At 38.5% G+C, this 22,696-nt stretch overlaps 1 protein-coding gene across 9 annotated transcripts in view; it reads left to right on the top strand.

The window, feature by feature from the left end:
* The window catches only part of GRAMD1C (GRAM domain containing 1C), a 99,358-nt gene that overhangs the window by 48,865 nt on the left and 27,797 nt on the right, over positions 1–22,696 (top strand). For 4 of the 9 annotated variants that reach the window (XM_086405536.1, XM_086405530.1, XM_086405580.1 and 1 more), the window contains 3 exons: positions 13,668–13,786; positions 16,934–17,066; positions 21,404–21,563. In XM_086405536.1, coding sequence (XP_086261662.1) covers positions 13,668–13,786; positions 16,934–17,066; positions 21,404–21,563 — 412 coding nt within the window. Of the gene's footprint in view, positions 1–8,534; positions 8,842–13,667; positions 13,787–16,933; positions 17,067–21,403; positions 21,564–22,696 lie in introns of those variants that run through there. The other 5 variants (XM_086405596.1, XM_086405561.1, XM_086405571.1 and 2 more) reach the window with 3 other exon arrangements.

The following is a 22,696-nucleotide window of genomic DNA, read 5'->3' as shown; positions in this document are numbered from 1 at the left end:
GGAATAGTATTTAGCAATAAAAAGGACTGAAACATTATGCCATGTGAACGAAGCCAGTCCTAAATGACCACATATTGTATGATTCTATTTTTGTGTGTGTGTGTGCAAGATGTTCATCATAGCATTGTTCATATAACAAAGAGCCAATAACAGGGTAAAGACTGAATTATTACACAATCATATGAACTAATTATTTGCAGTCTGAAATATATGCAAATGATTATGTATTTTTTACTTTTAAAAGTATTTCAGGATTTTACAGTATGGGGAAATAATAGCCATTACCTTGTAATAACTTTAAATGGAGTATATAACCTATAACAATATTGAATCACTATGTTGTACACCTGAAACTAATATGTTGGGTAGCCTGCAAAGTTCATTTGGTTTTTTCCACGAGCTGCTGCTGCTGCTGCTGCTGCTAAGTCACTTCAGTCGTGTCTGACTCTGTGCGACCCCATAGATGGCAGCCCACCAGGCTCCTCTGTCTCTGGGATTCTCCAGGCAAGAACACTGGAGTGGGTTGCCATTTCCTTCTCCTGTATGATTCTATTTTAATTAAATGTCCAGAACAGGCAAATTCATAGAAGTTGAAAATAAATTTGTTGCTAGGGAGAGGAAGGAATGTGGAGTGACTGCTAATGAATTTGGATATCTTTTCAGGTTGATGAAAATATTCTAAAGTTAGTAGTGATAGTTGTACAACTCAGGATATGCTAAAGACTACTGATATGTATGCTTTTAGAAGAGTGAATGTAATGGTATGTGAATTATAGCTCAGTAGAACTGTTATTTTTTATTTTTATGACAGATATTTATTTCTCTATAGCCATTATTTTGCAATAACATTAAAATATTTTAGTTTATATTGGTGTATATTTGATTTACAATGTTGTGTTAGTTTGGGGTATACTGCAATGTGGTTTAGTTATACATATACATATATCTCGGCTTCCCTGGTGACTCAGATGGTAAAGAATCTGCCTGCAGTGTGGGAGACCTGGTTTTGATCCCTGGGTTGGGAAGATCCCCTGGAAGAGGGCATGGCAACCTACTCCAGTATTCTGGCCTGGAGAATCCCCATTGTCAGAGGTATCTGGCAGGCTACAGTCCATGGGGGTCGCAAAAAGGTGGACATGACTGAGTGACTCAGCACAGTGCAGCACATGGAGGTATTTGTTCTTTTTCAACTTCTTTTCCATATAGGCTATTACAGAGTATTGAGTAGAGTTCCCTGTGCTATATAGCATGTCTTTGTTGATTATCTGTTTTATACATAGCGATGTATATCTGTTAATCCCAAATTTCTATCCCCCCTGCACCACCTTTCCCCTTTGTTAAACATGTTTGTTTCCTAAATCTGTGCGTCTGTTTGTAAGTTCATTTGTATCATTTCTCTAGATTCCACATATAAGTAATATCATGTGATACTTGTCTTTGACTTCACTTAGTGTGATAATCTTTAGGTCCATCCATGTTGCTGCAAATGGCATTATTTCATTCTTTTTTATGCCTGAGTAACATTCCATTATATGTATGCACCACATCTTCTTTATCCATTCATGTGTTGATGGACACTTAGGTTGCTTCCATATCTTGGCTATTGTAAATAGTGCTGCAGTGAACATTGGGGTGCATGTATATTTTCAAATTATGATTTTCTCTGGATATATGCCCAGGAGTGGAATTGCTGGATCATATGGTAGCTCTATTTTTAGTTTTTTTTAAGGAACCTCCATACTGTATGCTTTTAGAAAAGTGAATTTTATGATATGTAAATTATAGCTCAGTAAAGCTGTTATTTAAAAAAATATATATGGCTTGAAGGAAGAGTAGAGATTTCCAGGTTATAAGAAAGGCTCCTTCTTAGCAGGAGTTTAAACACCACTGTCAGAAACCTTACCTCCTCTCCTCCCCACCTCCCAGCTAAGCCCCTCACTAGAGTGCTCTTAGGATTGAATAGCTTCTGATTTTTCAGGCAGCTGCTGAGGTCTGGGTCTTTTAAACAGTGCTCTGCTTGAATGTTCTCTCTTTCCCTGAATGCCGGGGGACTCAAAGTGACCTGAAAGTCAGGAGATGGAGAGAGAGGAGAGAAGTGGGTGGGGTGGCGGTGGGGGATCTTGTCAAGCCCAGCCCTTCCCCTCTCCTTAAGGGAAAAGACAAGATGGGCAGGGCAGCCTCAAGGTCAACCTCCTCCCACCCCCTTAAGTCTGTATTGTCATTTGGGTGTCCAGTCTCCCCGGACCCCATGCCCATGCTTCTACCTGGGAGATGCCTAGGGGGGTTGGCCCAAGGAAGCTGGGTCCAGTGGTGCATAGCAACCACCTGGGGAGAACACCAAGTGAGTGCAGTAAGCCCTAAGCACCGGCAACTCCACTCTGCCCTTCCAGGTCCTGCTGCTGGAAGGCCCCACCTCACCTCCTGGGCTGCTCTTACTGGCAGGGGCTGAAAACTCCAGTATTGCCCTAGGGACATATTGTGATTAACCCTGCCCCCCAAATACCAAGTGTTTTCCGAGTGCATTCCCTCATTCTAACAAGGAGCCTGAGACTGCTACTGCAGTTTGTGTTTGTTATACCCTGGATCTGAGTGTCCTCTCCAAATCACTTTTGCACTTATCACATGCAAGTGAGTTGGGATGTATCCTCATGAAAACAAATACCTCCAGGGAAGTGATAAAGTTCAGGCTTACAGAAGAGCTAGGAAAAACTGAGATCTGAAATTTAATGGTCAAAGGGAAAAAAAAGCTCTTTGAAGTGGGTGAAAGAGAGGGACTTGGAGAATACTTCTGAGGCCATTGTAGCCAAGTAACATTTTTCTATAGGCTGCAAGTAAAAGCTAACCCTTTTTGAAAACTTCCTGATGTCACCTGTGTTTTTGATGTATGCATGAGGAGTATCACCATCTTTACTGTAGTTATACCTTTCAAATCTTTGCATTGCTTGGTTATCTTTAACATTGAACATGCAACTCTATTTCAAGTGGACAGTATACTCTAGTTTAAAATGATTTCTTGGGAGGCTATATACCACATGGCTTATGGGATCTTAGTTCCCTGACCAGGAATTGAACTCGTACCCTCAGCAGTGAAAGCACAGAGTGCTAACCACTAGACCACCAGGAAATATCCCTATACTCTCATTTTAATAAAGAGAATGGTTACTGTTTCTGGTCTATACTATGACAAAAATCAGTGTTTATACTGATATGTTAAATACTATACACAACTTAATGAAAGTTGAAGGTGAGATCTCAGTTTTAAAGGTGTCCTAATTGGAATTTTAAACACTGTAGAATTCACTGAGAGAAGGAATTAGAAAACAGAATCAACAACATAGCTACTCTTCCTGTACTCTCTTAGTGATCTTTGAAGAACAGTCCTTTTTAACTTATTAATATCTATAACAATAATAGTAACTCCCGCTTAGGAAGTATTAGGTGCCAGGCTTAGGGCTAGGTGCTTGATGTAGTCTTAGTGTTGTCCATAATTTTATGAGCCATAATTATCTTCTAGTTTTTTAAAGTGATAAGCCACATTGGTTAGATTCGTTGATCTTTTGTAATCCTGTATTTAAAGAGAAGGTAAAAACCAAAATCCATTAATTATACAGCCTAACTACAAAATTCTAGAAAAAACACAAGTAATTTGAATAATAAATTTTGTGTATATTCAAACTATTTTTAGATAGTTTAAGTTCAGAATATTATAATCATATTTACTTGTAATTCAGGAATTTGAGAATGATATATGTTATTTTTGCTTACTTTTGCCTAAGAAATCCTTAAAGCATATAAATCTATATAAAAGATTACTCCGTTAGGATTGATTAAGACAACAGGATGATTTTAAATTTCTCTGTGTGTGTGTATGTCATGTATGTGTATATTTAAATTTCTCCAGTAAGATATATCTACAAGAGGGGAAAAAAGTCTGAGGAAGATATGGTGCCTTTGAGAAAGAATGTTTTTAAAAGTCCATTTTTTCCCCCATTCATACAGTTCCTCTGATGCTTTCCTTCAGAAAGGGCAGTTTATTTCAGATGTTTGGCTTAGTTTACTTACTGTAAGTCTCCAGTTTTAGGCATGTGTCTAAAGTGTCACCCTGTCATCCGTGCTGTAATTGATAGCGCTTCAGCTTAGTTCACAGCTTTGAGTTTAGCACCTTCTTGAAGAACAGACGTTGAGTGGTTGGGATTTGTGGGGCCAGAAGACAGTGACTGCTCCCTTCTGGGATACAAACAATTCGTGTTTTCTATGTTTTTTAGAGAACCTCAGCCTTCCCCCGCCTCTAGTCCTCCACTGTTTGGTTGAGGTTAAGCTGCTCCCCCTTCCATGTTTTGTGTCAGAGCCAGACCACCAAATCTAAGATTTTATTTAGAGACATTATGGTCTGGCCCCAGCCCACCACAACATTGTTACTATTTTCATGTTTCTAGTGATATTATCATATTGTTAGATTTAGGATTACTGATACTATTAATGTAGGCAGGATGTGTACAGAAATTGAACTGTTCTTTTTGCACTGTTTTTCCTCTGAGAGACATAACAGTGATGTCTCTTGCCAGGGCATGGGGCTGTTGGGAAGCTCAAAGAGTACATACTGAGATTGAGGTTATTGGTTATCAATAACCTCAGATATACAGATGACACCACACTTACAGCAGGAAACGAAGAACTAAAGAGCCTTGTGATGAAAGTGAAAGAGGAGAGTGAAAAAGTTGGCTTAAAACTCAACATTCAGAAAACTAAGATCATGGTATCTGGTCCCATCACTTCATGGCAAATAGATGGGGAAACAATAAAAACAGTGACAGACTTTATTTTCTTGGGCTTCAAAATCACTGCAGATGGTGACTGCAGCCATGAAATTACAAGATGCTTTCTCCTTGTAAGAAAAGCTATGACCAACCTAGATAGCATATTAAAAAGCAGAGACATTACTTTGCCAACAAAGGTCCATCTATTCAAAGCTTTGGTTTTTCCAGTAGTCATGTATAGATGTGAGAGTTGGACTATAAAGAAAGCTGAGCACTGAAGAATTGATGCTTTTGAACTGTAGTGTTGGAGAAGACTCTTGAGAGTCCCAACCAGAGATCCAACCAGTCCATCCTAAAGGAAATCAGTCCTGAATATGTTGAAGCTGAAACTCCAGTACTTTGGCCACCTGATGCGAAGAACTGACTCATTGGAAAAGACCCTGATGATGGGAAAGATTGAAGGCAGGAGGAGAAGGGGACAACAGAGGATGAGTTGGTGGGATGGCTTCACTGACTCTATGGACATGAGTTTGAGTACGCTCTGGGAGTTGGTAATGGACAGGGAAGCCTGGTGTGCTGCAGTCGATGGAGTCACAAAGAGTCGGACACGACTGAGTGACTGAACTGAACTGAACTGAGTGTTTAAATCCAGGGCCTAATAGAGCAGAAATCTGTACTCATTTTAAATTCTAAGACTTGAAGAGACAGAATGGCTTTCAGGCTTATTCCCAAAGGCCAAAAGGAGGAGGAGGCATATGTCAGAAATAGAGATGAAGTGATGAGGATAGGTTTTCAATGTATGTCGACCCACCCTCTCCCAATTTTGATACAAGTCACTCCAACTTCTATTTGGGGAATCTGTAATTGAAGGATGACAGTTGGGGGAAAAGTGGTTTAAAACAGTTGATTGAGGGCTTCCCTGAAGGTTCAGTGGTAAAGAATCCATCTGTCAGTGCAGGAGACATGGTAATGCAGAGACATGGTTTGATCCCTGATCTTAGAAGATCCCACATGCCACAGAGCATCTAAGACTGTGCACCACAACTGTTGAGCCTATTGGTCTAGACACTGGGAGCCACAACTACTGAAGCCCAGATGCTGCAACTACTGGAGCTCGCACACCCTAGAGCCTGTGCTCCACAGCAAGAGAAGCCACAGCAATTAGAAGCCTGTGGACTGCACCAAGAGTAGCCCCTGCTTGCAGCAACTAGAGAAAGCCTGAGCAGCAGTGAAGACCCAGCACAGCCAAAAAAGAAAAAATTATTTAAGAAAACAAACAGTTGATTACTTATGTTAGTATCTATAAAGGAAAAGTATGTTGATCTGAAGGGGACTTGGCCAGATTTAGGCCAAGGACTTAGGACTTAGGCCAGAAAAGCAAAGTCACAGAGGTAGACTTTGACCACTGGAGGAGCGAACAGAGATGAGACAGAAGTGACTCATCAGGCTTCACCAGCATCACAGGTAGTTTTTCCCTTAAAAATCGGCTACCTTTGTTCTGACTTCATGCTTATCATGCAGATTTCTGATTACTAATCTGACTTCCAAGGTATTCAGGCACCTGGATGGTAAGGATGCACGCCTTCTGAAGTCTAGAAAAGACTGTTCCCCTTCTGAGCATTAGTGTATTTACTATGGAGCATGTGTGTGCAGCTTGTGAGTGTCGCTGGTTTGAGTCAGATGCTCTGAGTGCCTCTCTAGGAAGTCAACAGTGCTGAGGCCATTCTCCAAATAGTGGTTAACTGACTGATCAAGTTAGTGTCATCTTTGAGAGGAGTGCCATCCAGCTTCCTCTTGCAGACTCTTCAGCCTTATCAAACCTCTTATTCCTCGTTATGCCCCTCTCCAATGATTCTTCCTTTTGAAATTACTTGGAAATCTAGAAGTTTTCCAGTAGTGTTAGACATCTAATAAGAGCAGTATTCAAACCTACCAGGAAAAAAATAAATGCAAATTGCTAAGTATTTTAGTCACATAGTCTATATAGTAACCTGGCAGTGTAGAAGTATTTGTCTGTTGTTCCCTCTTTTTTACCTTTCTGGTTGGCAGAACTCCTCCATCTAGTTTCCCTTGCTCAGTGAAGTATACCTCCTCCTGACCAGTCACCCAAGCCAGAAACCTGGTGCATCCTTGTTTTCTTACCTCTTCTTTGCCAGTGTGTCATGTCAGTCATCAAGACCCTCACCATTTCTAGCTTGAACCATTACAGTAGTCTCCTAAAGATCTCTTTAAACACTCGAATCTGTCCTTCAGGTTGTTACCAAAGAAGCTGTCATTTTAAAAGTATATCTTTTAAAAACACACATCTGCAGTTGTTGCTTTTCTATGTGTAAACTGGTAGGTTCCCTTTTATATTTAACACGGAATATAGGCTCTTCATACCTGGCTGCTTCCCCCTCCCCTAGAGACTCTCTCCTTCTTCCTCTCTGTGTTACCCTCTCCCTGCCCTCTCCATTTATGGTCAGCTGGCTTGCCAGATTGCTTCACTCCTCTGCACCCTTGAATTTGACATACATAAGCTTGTCTTTCTTGATATTTCAGCAGCATTTCACACCATGGTGTAGTCTCTCTATTTTGAAATACCTTTTTCCCTTGGTTTCCATGTCATTCTTTCTGAACTTTCTTCTGCCTCTCTTGAATTTCTATCCTTTTTTTCTGGGTACTCCTCTTCCACTAAGCCTTTGTATGTCGGACTTTCTTTAGGTCCAGGCTTAGGTTCTGTTTTCCCTCTTAAACCTGCTGAGCTCTGCTCTGTATCCAGTCATTTGGATTTTTATACTTGGCAAAAGTATATAAAGATCATTTACAGTACAGTTAATGTATGTTTTTCTCATAGCTCTTTGGTTACCATGGTAGAGTAAAGATACTTATCTGTGGTTTAGGTCAATTAGAACTGCCATATGTCAAGAGCACTGGTTTTTGGGGAGTGGAAGCCCACCTCATAATTAGTTCTCTTCAGTTTGAGCAAATATTATCTTCCAGTGTCACTTTGGTCCCTTATTCTGCTGTTGTATAAAATGATTAGATTTTAGCAATCCTACCTCATCACCAAGAGGTTAATCCTTGCAGTTCATCGAGTAGCCTTTGACTTGTCACACTCTTTACTAAACTAGCTGGAACAGGTAGGTAGAAATTAGGGCAAGATTTGATCTTTCATTTAGATGAAGATTTTTCTTCTGGGTAATAAATTAGAACTGGTAGTTGAGACTCTGCATAGTGTTTACTATAGTCAAGGTCCCTGCCAGGAAATTATTATTCTGAAAAAAATTAAAAATATTTATAAAGGAAAGAATTATTGAGTAATCAAGATGTAAATGTCTGAGTGATGAAAAATGTACTGACTGCTTCTTGGAATTGCTCCACCCGAAAAGCTCGTTCCTGACATTCTATTTACAATACTCAAGAAACGAAATCCTTGATAGTTGTAAAGGGTTAATGCAGGAGTCTCATGGGGATGTGACTTAGCACTGAAGAAGTGGTATATGAAGAAGTGATGACATTGCCAGGATTGAATAGGAGGCATCAGCATGGAGAAGAAAATTTAATCCTTAATATATCGAATACTTAACTTTAACAAAAAGATTAAGATATTATTGCAATAGGCGTTTTACATAATGGAGCATAAGCAAGGTATTTTCGTTTGCATTTTATTGTTTCTAATCGATGTGTAGAACAGAAGAAATTGGGACCTGTCCCTTTAATAAAGCCCTGTTTACCTACCTTCTTCTAGTAGGCGTGGTTTGGGAACCTGTAGAGTGAGGTGTAACTTCCAATTCTGCATTCTGACCGGCAGCCTGGGAGAGTGCTGGTTCTACAAACCAGGAAGTGACAAATAATGTGCTTTAAATTATAGTAGAGCTTGTCTTTTATAAGGAAAATTCATAACAAAACTAGAAGATTAAAGCAGTGATTTTACATAGTTGTCATTAAATGTTTGAAACTCTACTGTAGAGAAACCTTGCAGTGTACTTAGAATACAAAGCTTTCAGGGCTAGAAATTGATCTGACTTTTAAGCCTTATCTGATTACTGCTTGATTCGTCTCAGCAGACTGAACGGGGAGCCTTCCTCCCCATTGTTCCCAGGTAGGTGGTCAACCTTTATTTAAGATGTAAATTTTCTTTAAGGTTACTTAACCCAGGTTCTGCTGCTGATTATTGAAAGAATTATGAATATCAGTCTGGGTATATGTTTTAGTGTTTGAATATTCAACGTGGCTGCAAATAATTATTTTTGTGACTTTGTGCCAACTTTGTAGAAAAAATAATTTTTAACAAATTAGCAAATCTATAAGTGGCAAATTAAATGAGTTCCATTTTGTTTTCTCTTAACCTTATATATTTGTATTGAATTAATAGATTAAAATATATTGAAGTTACTCTATTAACTTCCTGATAGTATCTTATAATGTATTTAAAACATTTATATATGTAGTCAAATAAAATTGTATTTTTATTGTTACTATTTTACTCATAGGTTTCATTTCTTTCACTCTTAAGAAGCTGTCAGAGTGTATAGCTCATTGTTTATCTACTTGTTTTAGTTTGTTTTTGGGATATTTTGATACCTATTATTTCCTGAAGAGTTTTTATAAAAGCTTAATCTTCTATAAGTATATTGAAATATTGCTTGTTTCTCTTTATAAAGTTAACCACGCATTTATGACATTGAAAGTGTTTCTAAGATAACATCTTTGGAACATATCAGTTATAATTATCAGAGCTAATTATCAGTATTAGCTAACTGCTATTGTAAAAAAAAAAAAAAGCTATTCACAAATGGTTCTTCTGGAGTGAGAGTCAGACAGGTTGGGGTACCTTTAGGATCAAGCACAGTAGTTTCTTAACTTTCTCTATCACTACTACTACTACTACTAAGTTACTTCAGTCGTGTCCGACTCTGTGCGACCCCATGGACTGCAGCCTTCCAGGCTTCTCTGTCCATGGGATTCTCCAGGCAAGAACACTGGAGTGGGTTGCCATTTCCTTCTCCAATACATGAAAGTGGAAAGTGAAAGTGAAGTCACTCAGTCGTGTCCGACTCTTAGCGACCCCATGGACTGCAGCCTACCAGGCTCCTCCATCCATGGGATTTTCCAGGCAAGAGTACTGGAGTGCGGTGCCATTGCCTTCTCCCTCTCTACCACTAGTGATCCTTGTTATTTTTATTCTATGGACACTATGCTTCAAAAGACTTTTTATCCACCAAATAAGTTGTGTATATTAAATAATAAAATGTTAGAACCTTATTGTTTACTGTTTATTAGACGTTCATTATTTCCAATGAGAGTTTCTTATCAGCCTGAGATAACCACTCTAGGTTAATAGAATTCAGCCCCAAACAAAGTAACCTGACATTTTACCCAGCTTGAATAACTTTATTGTAGGTAACTGTTTGGATATTTTTGACTTTTTGAAATAATATCTGAAGTTTCAACAGCTACTCTTATGAAATGCTAGTCATCTGGGAACTAGCAGTCCAAAGTGCAGAAATTTTGTTCTTAATGTCTTTGAGTTTCCATGAAATGATGAAGGTCATCTAGTGTAACATAACAGATACCAAAGCTACTAGACAGAGCAGATATACAGAGAGAAAAAAAAAAGGAAATGTTGTCGAGAATAGCTGGGAAGAATTCAAGATATCTGTATGTTTTGGCCCTGTAAAATCTCTATATTTATCCTTACTACTTCCTCACTTAAATTTCTTACTCCAAGTAGTTTGATACAGTGTTTACTGACTTCAAAACAAATATTGCTTGTGTTTTTCATGTATTTATTCTATATTGTTATGTAGACTTCCGCTTCCCAATTTTTTAATTTCTCCATTTCCTCTGTTTGTTGTATACCTTCAGTTCAGCTGAAGACCCTTCTATAATGGAAGCCTTTTCTGATCATCCTAAATCACACTAATATTTCTTTCTTTTATACTTCTATATCATGTTGATTCCATCAGTTCTTTAGTACTTTAGTAGTTCTTTAGTAATAATGTTATAGTTTGTCCTATTTAACTTTTACATAAAAGTTTCCCATGTTTTTTCAACTATATTATAATAAGTTGTTAGAGAACAAGTGGGATATCATTTTTATCCTTTTTAGTATCTAGTGTAGTAATATACATTTGATGTGGTTTAGTTGCTAACTTGTGTCTGACTTTTTTGTGACCCCATGGACTGTAGCCCACCAGGCTCCTCTGTTCATGGAATTTTTCAGGCAAGATTACTGGAGTGGGTTGCCATTTCCTTCTCCAGAGGATCTTCCCCAACCCAGGGGTCAAACCTACATCTCCCACATTTCAGGTAGATTCTTTACCACTGAGCCACCTGGGTTGTCGTATACATTTGGTAGGTTCTAAATAAATATCTGTTGAATGAATGAGAGAAGTAAAGAATCTTGCCAGCAATTGCTTCATGTAATGCTGCCTTCCTCTACCTTGCTTAATTATGTAATTAACCATCTATAATGTTTCTAAAAATCAGACCATTGATTTTCATACTATTTTTGTTTTCCTTTGTAATACATGACTTTTTTATATTAGATTATTTAACCCTTATGGACTTAACAGAAACAGAAGATATTAAGAAGAGGTGACAAGAATAGACAGAAGAACTGTACAAAAAAGGTCTTAATGACCCAGATAACCATGATGATATCGTCACTCACTAGAATCAGACATCCTAGAGTATGAAGTGAAGTGGGCCTTAGGAAGCATTACTAAGAACAAAGCTGGTGGAGGTGATGGAATTCCAGCTGAGCTATTTCAAATCCTAAAAGATGATGTTGTGAAAATGCTGCACTCAGTATGCCAGCAACTTAGGAAAACTCAGCAGTGGCCGCAGGACTGGGCAAGATCAGTTTTCATTCCAATCCCAAAGAAAGGCAATGCCAAAGAATTTCAAATTACCACACAATTCTACTCATTTCACATACTAACAAGGTAATGCTCAAAATCCTTCAACCTAGGCTTCAACAATATGTGAACCGAGAACTTCCATATGTCCAAGCAGGATTTAGAAAAGGCAGAGGAACCAGAGATCAATTGCCAGCATCTGTTGGATCATAGAAAAAACAAGGGAATTCCAGAAAAGCATCTGCTTCTTTGCGCTAAAGACCGACGTGTGGATCACAACAAACTGTGGAAAATTCTTAAAGAGATCACCTTACTTGCCTCCTGAGAAACCTGTATGCAGGTCAAGAAGCAACAGTTAGAACCAGACATGGAACAATGGACTGGTTCCAAATTGGGAAAGGAGTACGTCAAGGCTGTATACTGTCACCCTCCTTATTTAACTTATATGCAGAGTATATCATGAAAAATGACAGACTGGATGAAGCACAGGCTCGAATTAAGGTTTCCAGGAGAAATGTCAATAACCTCAGATACACAGATGACACCACCCTAAGGCAGAAAGCAAAGAACTAAAGAGCCTCATGATGAAGGTGAAAGATGAGAGTGAAAAGCTGGCTTAAAACTCAACATTCAAAAAACGATCATGCCATCCAGTCTTATCACTTCATGGCAAATAGATGGGGAGACAGTAATAGACTTTATTTTCTTGGGCTCCAAAATCACTTCGAATAGTGACTGCAACCATGAAATTAAAGACATTTGCTCCTTGGAAGAAAAGCTATGATGAACCTAGATAGTGTATTAAAGGAGAGGTCACTTTGCTGACAAAGGTCTGTCTAATCAAAGCTATGGTTTTTCCAGTAGTCATGTATGGATATGAGAGTTGAACCATAAAAAAGGCTGAGCACTGAAGAATTGATGCTTTTGAACTGTAGTGTTGGAGAAAACTCTTGAGAGTCCCTTGGACTGCAAGGAGATCAAACCAGTCAATCCTAAAGGAAATCAACCCTGAATATTCTTGGAAGGACTGATAGTACCTTGAAGGTGAAACTCCAATACTTTGGCCACCTGATGAGAAGAGCCAACTTATTGGAAAAGACCCTGATGCTGGGAAAGATTCAAGGCAGGAGCAGAAGGGAATAACAGGATGAGATGTTTGGATGGCATCACTGACTCAATGGACATGAGTTTGAGCAAACTCTGGGAGATGGTAAAGGACAGGGAAGCCTGGCATGCTGTGGTACATGGGGTTGCCGAGAGTCAGACATGACTGAGCGACTGAACAACCACCAGTGATACTTACAAAGAAAGAACAAGCTGAACTTTATGAAAAATAAATAAAAATAAAGACTTCCCTGGTGGTCCAGTGATTAGACTTCATCTTCTAGTGCAGCAGGGATGGGTTTGATCCCTAGTCGGAAAGCTAAGATTCTATATGCCTCACAGTCAAAAAACCAAAGCATAAAACAGAAGCACTATTGTAACAAATTCAATAAAGACTATAAAAATGGTCAACATTAAAAAAAAAAACTTTAAATAAAAATAAAAAAGGAAATATTCTAAACTCCAGACTTTTGCATTTTAGGAAAATATAATTTAAAATTTATTGATATATGAGGTTTCACATATAGTTAAAATATTCAGATACATTATAAATTAAGGGGAGGGGATTCTGAATTGATTGGAATTCTGAATGGTGATCCACCACCCTGGTACACTGGTTGGATTGCAAATTTTGAATTACAGATTAGTAATTGCCAGAAACTATTAACAAATTATTTTATAAAAAGAGGATTTTAAATATCTTGCCTCCCATTCACAGTAGGTATTATAGTACACATTTAAAAATCGCCTACCTATTTCCAGTATCAACTCTGTCAGATACGTTCTGTTGACCTACTTTTTATGGATGCGGAAAACGGACATCTAGAAGGTCAAACAACTCCAAAGCCATACATTAGTAACAGCACAGCTGGTCATTTTGACGTCAGAGTTCATGTTTTGAATTACTGTGTTATAATTTGTTATGTTCCCAATGGTTAGGCTAATCTTCGTGTCATTCTAGGGCTTGACCAGACAGGAATTCTGGCAGCTGCTCCAGGAGGACTATGGCACTGAGCTAGGCTTACATGCTGAAGAGATGGAGAACTTTTCCCTGTCGATTGAGGATACTGTGCAGCCAAGGTACCACAAAATGTTTTGAAATGTCAAGATCTATCAATCTTTAGTCAAAGCAGAAGTCTTTTAGACTATTAATTCAGGTTTTCTCTTTCACCTTGGGTGAAATTTGCCTCTTGCTTCTCTGTAGTGGAATGAGTAAAAGATGAGGACAATGAATAGTTTGTTAATTGGTAAGCAAATACAGATCAGATGATGTAATTCTAAGTTTTTAACTGTCACCTAGGATTTGCATAAAGCATGGGGTTTTTATTAAGGATATGGAGAAGTACCTACTAAGTTCTTAGCTCATTTATTGTTCAGCCGCTCAGTCATGTCCAACTCTTTGTGACCCCATGGACTACAGCATGCCAGGCTTCCCTGTCCTTCACTATCTCTCGGAGTTTGCTCAAACTCGTATCCATAGAGTCAGTGATGTCATCCAACCATCTCATCCTCTGTCATCCCCTTCTCCTCCTGCCTTCAATCTTTCCCAGCATCAGGGTCTTTTCTAATGAGTTGGCTCTTTGCATCAGGTGGCCAAAGCATTGGAGCCTCAGCATCAGCATCAGTCCTTCCAATGAATATTCCAATGAATATCCAATGAATATTTCCTTTAGGATTGACTGGTTTGATCTCCTTGCTGTCCAAGGGACTCTTAAGAGTCTTCTCCAGCACCACAGTTCAAAAGCATCGGTTCTTTAGCACTTCTTTATGGTTCAACTCTCACCTCCATACATGACTACTGGAAAAACCGTATATTTGACTATATGGAATATGCTACCTAACATACATGTAACAATAAAGTAAATCAGCTGGAAGATATTTTGAGGGTACAAAGATAATATGACTTTTCTCAAGGATACCCTAGTGTCATGCTTGACTTGTAGTTGGCACTCAATAAATATTTGAATGCATTGATGAAAAGAGCTTATAGCACTATGGAAAATGCAAATACTTTTAATAGAGGGTTGAAAATGAAAAGGGCCAAAAAGAGCAATAGGTATTGTGGAAAAAGTTCAGAGTAGAGAGAGACTATTTTTGACTGACGGGAATTCACTTGGAAGAGTGGACATTTTTATTAACCTGTCAAATAAAAGTGCATTTTGTCCAGTGGTAATTGAGATCAAAGCAATACAAATAACTCAGGATAATACGTGAAAATTCTGCAGTAAGCATTATGCTAAGTCAAAGGAGCCAGTCACAAAAGATCATATATTATATGATTCCACCTACATGAAGTGGAGTCCAGAATCAGTAAATCCATGCAGATAGAGAGTAGGTTAGTAGTTGCCAGGAACTGGGGCAGAGGAAGAATGGAAGTGACTGCTAATGGGTATAGGATTTCCTCTGGGGTGATAAAAATGTTCTAAAATTAAAAAGTGGTGATGGTGGTAAACAACTGTATTGTACACTTTAAACTGGGTGAATTTTATAGCATATGAATTAAAACAATGAAAAATTTGGTAAATTATTTATTTTAAAATTCTATAACAATAAGTCTTAAGATGGAAAGCTTTTGAAGTCTCAATATGTGTACATATCCAGATAGTCTTCTAGTTGTACTCATCCTATTTATATTGTATCAACTCAGCACTAATATTTTGCAGTCTTTTTTTTTTTTTTTTAACATGGGTTACACATGTATATTGTATTAGTTTTCTGTAAAGCTAAACATTTCCATTGGACTACTCTCCTTGTAAAGTTTACTAGCCTCTCTCAGGTTCTGGAGTTGGGTAGAAAAGCACTTGACATAATGCAGAGAGCCTTGGATGGTGGTAAAGAGGATCTGGATTCTAGTCTGAACTTTACCACCACCTAGCAGCTGAGCAAACTCAGGCAAATCGCTTAGCCTTTCTGATCCTCAGTTTATTCATCTGTGAAAGGAGGCAGTTAAACTAGGTGATCTCCAAGGTCCCTGCCGACTTGAAAAGTTTCTAGTCTTTGAAGACAGAAGGAGTAAATATTTTTGATCTGCTGCTTTGTGCACGGTAACACAGTGTAACATCCAGCTTTTCTTCAGGTGACTGAGTGCTTTCTAAAAGAAGATGTGGCGGGATCCTCATTTGCTCTTCTACTCTTTTCCTGTTCTTCCAACCTCTGAGAGAAGTGTGTCTGCCTCACACGTTTCCAGACCTTTATTTCCTCTGCTCTTTCATCTTTTTTCTCTTCACTTTCAATCTTTTCTTCATTGTCCGTCCTCTTTTTTTTATTTTTCCACAATCCACCTCCATCTTTAAAATCCTCAGCTACAGGCACTCAGCTCGTGGTTTTGTCTTTAGGTGCCGTTTTTCCTGTTCCTTCAAGGTGCTACCATTCTATTGGCCAGGAGTAGATCTAAGTATTACTTGAGTGGAATAGTATAGTATAGACTCTTCTGGCTTTTCTGTTTCTTTCTCAGGATAACTTGGCTTCAGATGTTCAGGCTACTACTTTATTTTAGAAGAGCTTTACATCTAAATATAGTAATGATCAAATAGTAATACTAATCGCTTAATAAAATTGAGCACTGGAAATGAGATCCTTTTGTGCTCCTTTTATATTTCATACACTTTCCTTTTTTTTTTTCCACTCCCTGAAAGAAGAAAAGCAAGTCCCAAGGCATTTATTGTAGTCTGTGTCCCTATGATCATTTGAGAAGTTTCTCCTTTAACCTTAGGAATTTTTGTTCTCAGGAATGAGGAGAGCATGGACTGATGGATGGGCTCTGTGCTCAGACGTCAGGAGGTTCCCCTTCTCAGAGAGATGTGCTATCTCAGCTGGGACTGAATCTGAAGGGAGGGGATGAGATCTAAAACTGCCTTCTGGTGCCATCTGGCATCCAACTCAAACACTTACCTTGACCCTTTCGAAGCATCTTCATTGTTCACAACTAAAACTTAAACAAGCAGTGTTCAATGTATTAGTTGCTGTTATGGCCATTTGTACTTGGTTCATTTTTAAATGGTTTCTGAAGTTTATAAAATCTTACGTAAGCATATTTTATTTTCAGCAGTGAGATCAATTTGCATGTGAGTTAAGAATATAACTTTGTTATAGGTAGAAGCTTATCTGTTACTTTAAAAAAAATTGTCTTCAAAATGCTTTATAAGAAAAGGACCTGAATGAGGAGACTAAATCAGTTATTTGTTCAGAAGTAACCTTGTTTATGTTTCTATGCTCTGTTTCTTACAGAAGTCCGGGAAGAAGCAGCCTGGATGACTATGGGGAGAGAGGTGAAAAATTATCCAAGTCAATCAGTTTTACCCGTGAATCAATTAGTCGGGCTTCAGAATCAGAGTCAATTGAAGGAAATTCACCAAAAGGGGTTGGTATATGATTCCCTTTTAAAATCTATCTGAAATTACCATGTTTTCATCATAATGGAAGATCAAATAAAAATACAGTATACAAAATGTTTAAACACTTAAGATGTGAAGCTGCTCTTTTATTTTAGGGCAAGAGTTTTAAGCCTTTAAGTAGCAGAAATTATATGGGAATAATATATGTTTCTGTTCAGACCTGGATATGGTGCAGAGTTACCAGGCAGTTTCCTGAACATCAGTCTGTAAGGAGGATGCATGCATGCTAAGTCGGTTCAGTTGTGTCTGACTCTTTGCGACCCTATGGACTGTTGCCTGCTGGGCTCCTCTGACCTCGGGATTCTCCAGGCAAGAGTACTGAAGTGGGTATTCTTCAGCCATCCTGTCCTCCAGGAGATCTTCCCGACCCAGGGATCGAACCCACTTCTCCTGCACTGCATTGCAGGGAATTCTTTACTGCTGAGCCACTGGGGAAGCCCCTATCAAGGGGATAGACATTTTTAAAAATTAAGGTGGAAAAATTCATAGCAGAATTGTTCTCAGAATAGATAGTGTATGTAATGGAAGGATCATCTTTGAAGGGGAGGTGAGAACCCTGAGCACCATGCTTAAGTAACAACAAATGCTTATTAAACTAACTACTAAATCAGACATACGTGCTAAGTTGCTTTAGTCGTGTTGCACTCTTTCCAATGCTATGGACTGTAGCCCACCTGGCTCCCCTGTCCATGGGATTCTCCAGGCAAGAAATCGGTTGCCATTTCCTTTAAGGGATCTTCCCAGAGATCAAACCCATGTCTCTTACATCTCCTGCATTGGCAGGTGGGTTCTTTACCACTAGCACCACCTGGGAAGCCCACTAAATCAGACACATCCAGTTAATTTTCATAGCTAGTTAGCTAGTTAGGGCTTCCCTGATAGCTCAGTTGGTAAAGAATCCACCTGCAATGCAGGAGACCCTGGTTCTATTCCTGGGTCGGGAAGATCCCCTGGAGAAGGGATAGACTACCCACTCCAGTATTCTTGGGCTTCCCTTATGGCTCAGCTGGTAAAGAATCCACCTGCAATTCGGGCGACCTGGATTCAATCCCTGGGTTGGGAAGATCCCCTGGAAAAGGGAAAGGCTGCTGCTGCTAAGTCACTTCAGTCATGTCTGACTCTGTGTGACCCCATAGATGGCAGCTCACCAGGCTCCTCCGTCCCTGAGGTTCTCCAGGCAAGAACACTGGAGTGGGTTGCCATTTCCTTCTCCAGTGCATGAAAGTGAAAAGTGAAAGTGAAGTCGCTCAGTCGTGTCTGACTTTTATCGACCCCATGGACTGCAGCCCACCAGGCTCCTCCGTCCATGGGATTTTCCAGGCAAGAGTACTGGAGTGGGGTGCCATTGCCTTCTCCTTAGGGAAAGGCTACCACTCTAGTATTCTGGCCTGGAGAATTCCATGGGCACTGTATAGTCCATGGGGTCACAAAGAGTCAGACACAACTGAGCGACTTGCACTTTAGCTAGTTAGTTTCTTCCTTTATTTTTTCAAGTATTATTATAAGCCTATCAATTTTTTAAAAAGTTTTGGTGAGTTTCTATCAATCACAGTCATCATTATTATTACTTGTTATACTCAGATTGTCCCCTCTGCCAATGGGAGCCCCTTCAAGTTGGCTCCTCTGTCCTTTTGAAATACTCGATTATTTTTGACAGCTTCCTTTCTTTCTACAATAATGTGTCCCAAGCACATTTTTTATATTTTCAGTCCCAGACTTAGTATCAGCTACTTGTCTAAGGAGCCATAGATTTTAGTGAAGGATTGCAATTAGAAACCACATTCTAAGTGATGAGAGTGTGCAGCTTTTGTTCTTCTGATTGGTGATGCAAATTTTGGGCCAGTGCTGAATTTCTTATTTTAAATCAAAGCACTGGTTTCATACTCTACCTCTGCCACTTTCTAACTGTATGACCTGAAATAAATTAATTACTTAGCCTCTCTATGCCTTTCTTTTCTCAACAATAAGATGAGGACACTAATACCCCATAGGAATTTTTAAGTAAGGACTAAATTAATTAATATATGTGAAAGTACATTGAATAGTCCTTGACACGTATTAAGTATTCAGTAACCGTAATCTATTATAGTTGAATGGAGAAGGAAATGGCAACCCACTCCAGTATTCTTGCCTGGAGAATCCCATGGATGGTGAGCCTGGCGGGCTACAGTCCACAGGGTCACAGAGAGTCGGACACGACTGAAGCAACTATGGCACACATTATAGTTGAAGACGAATCTGTGTGTGGCCAGCAATGGACCCCTTTTACCTTCTCTCACGGAGCTCCCAGCATCTGTTGTGAATAAACGTTTGGGAAACAGTGAAATAGATTATGTAAAAGGCCCACAAGTTTTCAGCTTGTTTCAGGCGACCATCATGCATCTATCTCAGTCTGATTTTGTGTTGTGGATTTCATGTAAAACTCATTCATCAAGAGACACTTAGGAACTTACTACTTGTGTAAGGGAGGTGATTCTGAATGCCAATCCCCTTGTATGCTTTCACTGAGAAGAACAAGCCACTGAGTTTTGGGGTTTAACAGGACAGGGTATCTCTTGCAGTCCCCTTATCCCTTTACACATATCTGACTTTGAGACTAGGTTTTCAGAACTATTAATATTAATATTCCTTGAGTCCTTCCTACAGCTTCTTTGACAATGTCTTCTGTACCTGTTCTTAAGATAGTTAATCTGTTGGCCCTTCTAGTTTTGTTCTTAAAGGAAGTCATACTTTCTCTAAGAAAAAGAAATGGATGTAGAGGAGTAATTTAATGTTTTAAGTTTGATTATACATTTCATTGATGTTTAGGATAGATGTTTTAAGTTTATAGAATATAAGTAATCTAGAAGTTTGGTCCCTTTTTGCCTTTTACATTCAAGAGGAGAAGTACAGTGAGATTCTCAGATATCAAGTATCATGTCACTTTGTTTCATTTTTACTTCCAACAAGGTTGGTAATAACAAAAAGTTAGAAATAGAATTTTCTAAGAATAAGTTTTTGGTAAGATATAAAATTAATAATCTCCAACAAAGTTGGTAGTAACAAAAAGAAATAGAATTTCCTAAGAATAAGTTTTTAATAAATTACAAAATTAATAATCTCTTTAAAGATTCAGGAAATATAGAAAAGCATACAAAGAAATACAAATCATCTGGATGCTAACCATTCAAAAATAGTGATGTTGCTTTTCCTATAGGTATCTGTCCAGGTTTGTTACAATAGGAACTAAATCTTAATTAAAACAAGAAATATGTGGGGAAATTTACTCTACTCAGCATCTATAGAGGTCCTAGGTCAGCTAATAAGCATGTTGCTTTGTAGTGTGGAACTCCTGAATAAATCAAGTCTTGACTTTAACAGTAATCTCTGATTGAAAAGTCAATCCTCTGACTTAGGGTACTGTAATATTTTAATAAATTGTGTCCTGGGTCCCAGTTGTTATTCTGCTTTCCTGGAGCTCCTCCTCCCTGGAGCTGCTTCTGTTGTTCAGGGCTGCCCTAAGATCTCACGGGGCAGGAGGTAGAATGATTATATGCTTTTGCTGTCTTTCATCTGCTTATATGCAGACAATGCAAGAAAGTACACTGCCATATGGTTTGTATTTTTCACACTGTTCTATTAAGCCTAATTACAGTACTCTTCTACTTGACTACTACTAACATAGTAATAGCATTCATAATTTAAGGCCTAATATTAAATTTATTACAGAAATTTCTTTATAATTTGATATATCTTTATTAAGCCATTTCCAGAAAGTATGGATAGCAGTATATATTGAATATATTTTAATGTACAACCCCTTAGTCCCTTAACAGTAAATCCAACTGTATTCTTATGGATTTGCTTTAATCTTTCTCCTTTAATCTGTTCTCCCTCACTGTACTCTGATGTGACTTTTATATCTCTATTTTCTTTCCCTTTTCCCTTTAGTTACTGGTCCTGAGAGATGAGTGAGTTCTCTTTCTTCAGTTGATGGGGCAGGTATTGCCTGGGGAAACTAATTGGGTTTGACTCCTTTCCTTGCACACCCCAAAGAACTGACCACTCCATTATTTTTGTCATTTTTCCCCTTTCCCTTCAACTTAAGTGATCCACATGTTGTTAACTGTCTGTGAGTTCTTCTTTATGATGTTCTTCATAAATGTATTGTTCATTAGTGTATAAGAAGATGACTTTAGGATCATCTATATTATCTATCAATATTTTATGGACCAAATGTAATGTAAACATAACAAGCAAAGCTCTCAAAGAGCAGCATTTCAAAATGTGTTTATTATTAAAGAACTCATTGTTTGCCTTCTAGGGGTTATGGAAAGAGGAACCCCACAGTGAGAAACAGATCAAAAGTCCTTCACTAACTTCAGGAAAGAGGTTAAGTAGACAGTCATCAAAATCACTGGACTTGAATAAAAATGAGTATCTTTCTCTGGACAAAAGCAGCACTTCAGATTCTGTCGATGAAGGTAAAGGCTTTCTTATAAATTTTAAGTAAAATTTCAGTTTTGTCTTTTAATGTTTACTTTTGTATCAAGTGTGTGCAGATTGAGAATTGTTTTTTGTACCAAATACAGTCTCACTCTATAAAGAATCAAAAAATGATGGAAGAAACAGGGGAAAGGGGCTGCTAAATCTAACCCATCATCACTTTTTAGAAGCCTGAAATTTGAAGATCTTCATCACATTTAGCCTATATTACCCCATGCATTGAGTCAGTGGAAATGGAGCAGTAGCGATGGAAAAGCAACTTTTTTTTTCTTTTTACCCATGACTTATTTGTATCTGAAATTTGTACCTTTTAATCTCACTCACCTGTTTATCTCCTTCCCCGCCTCCTTCCCTTCTGGCAACCACCTGTTTGTTCTCTGTATCTATGGCTCTGTTTCTGTTACGCTTGTTCATTGTTTTGTGATTCCACATATAAGTGAAATGATACAGTATATGCCTTTCTTTGTCTGGTTTATTTCACTAAGCATAATATTCTCTGGGTCCATCTGTGCCAAAAATGGCAAGATTTCATCCTTTTTTATGGATGAGTAATATTCCATTTTGGGCTTCCCTTTACCACAGATGGCTCAGTGGTAGAGAATCCACCTGCAACGCAGGTGATGTGAATTCTATCCCTGGGTTGGGAAGATCCCCTGGAGAAGGAAATGGCAACCCACTCTAGTATTCTTGCCTGGAGAATTCCATGGACAGAGGAGCCTGGAGGGCTACAGTCCATGGGGTCGCAAGAGTCAGATATGACTTAACAACTAAACTACAACCACCACCAGAAACTATATTATCTATTTTATTGAATCTAACAGGCCACAGGAACACTATTTTTTAATCTCTAGTGAGATCATTAATAATTTAGCATTTGATTTTAACAATTCATGGATAAGTGTTAATTCAACTAAACAACAGCAATATTCCATTGTATATATCTATACCACATTGTCTTTATCCCTTCTATCTGTTGATAGGCACTTAGGTTGCTTCCATATTTTTGCTATTGTAATAATGCTGCAGTGAACATAGTAGGGTACATATATCTTTCTGAATTAGTGTTTTCATTTTTATCAGATAAATACCTAGGAAAATACCTAGGAGTGAA

This window comes from Bos grunniens, chromosome 1 (genome assembly GCF_055505025.1).
Source record: "Bos grunniens cultivar Pamir isolate PY7600 chromosome 1, Bosgru_T2T1.0, whole genome shotgun sequence".
Taxonomy (NCBI): domain Eukaryota; kingdom Metazoa; phylum Chordata; class Mammalia; order Artiodactyla; family Bovidae; genus Bos; species Bos grunniens.
Note: the sequence above shows the minus strand (reverse complement) of the source record. Positions and strands in the feature narration are given on the sequence as shown.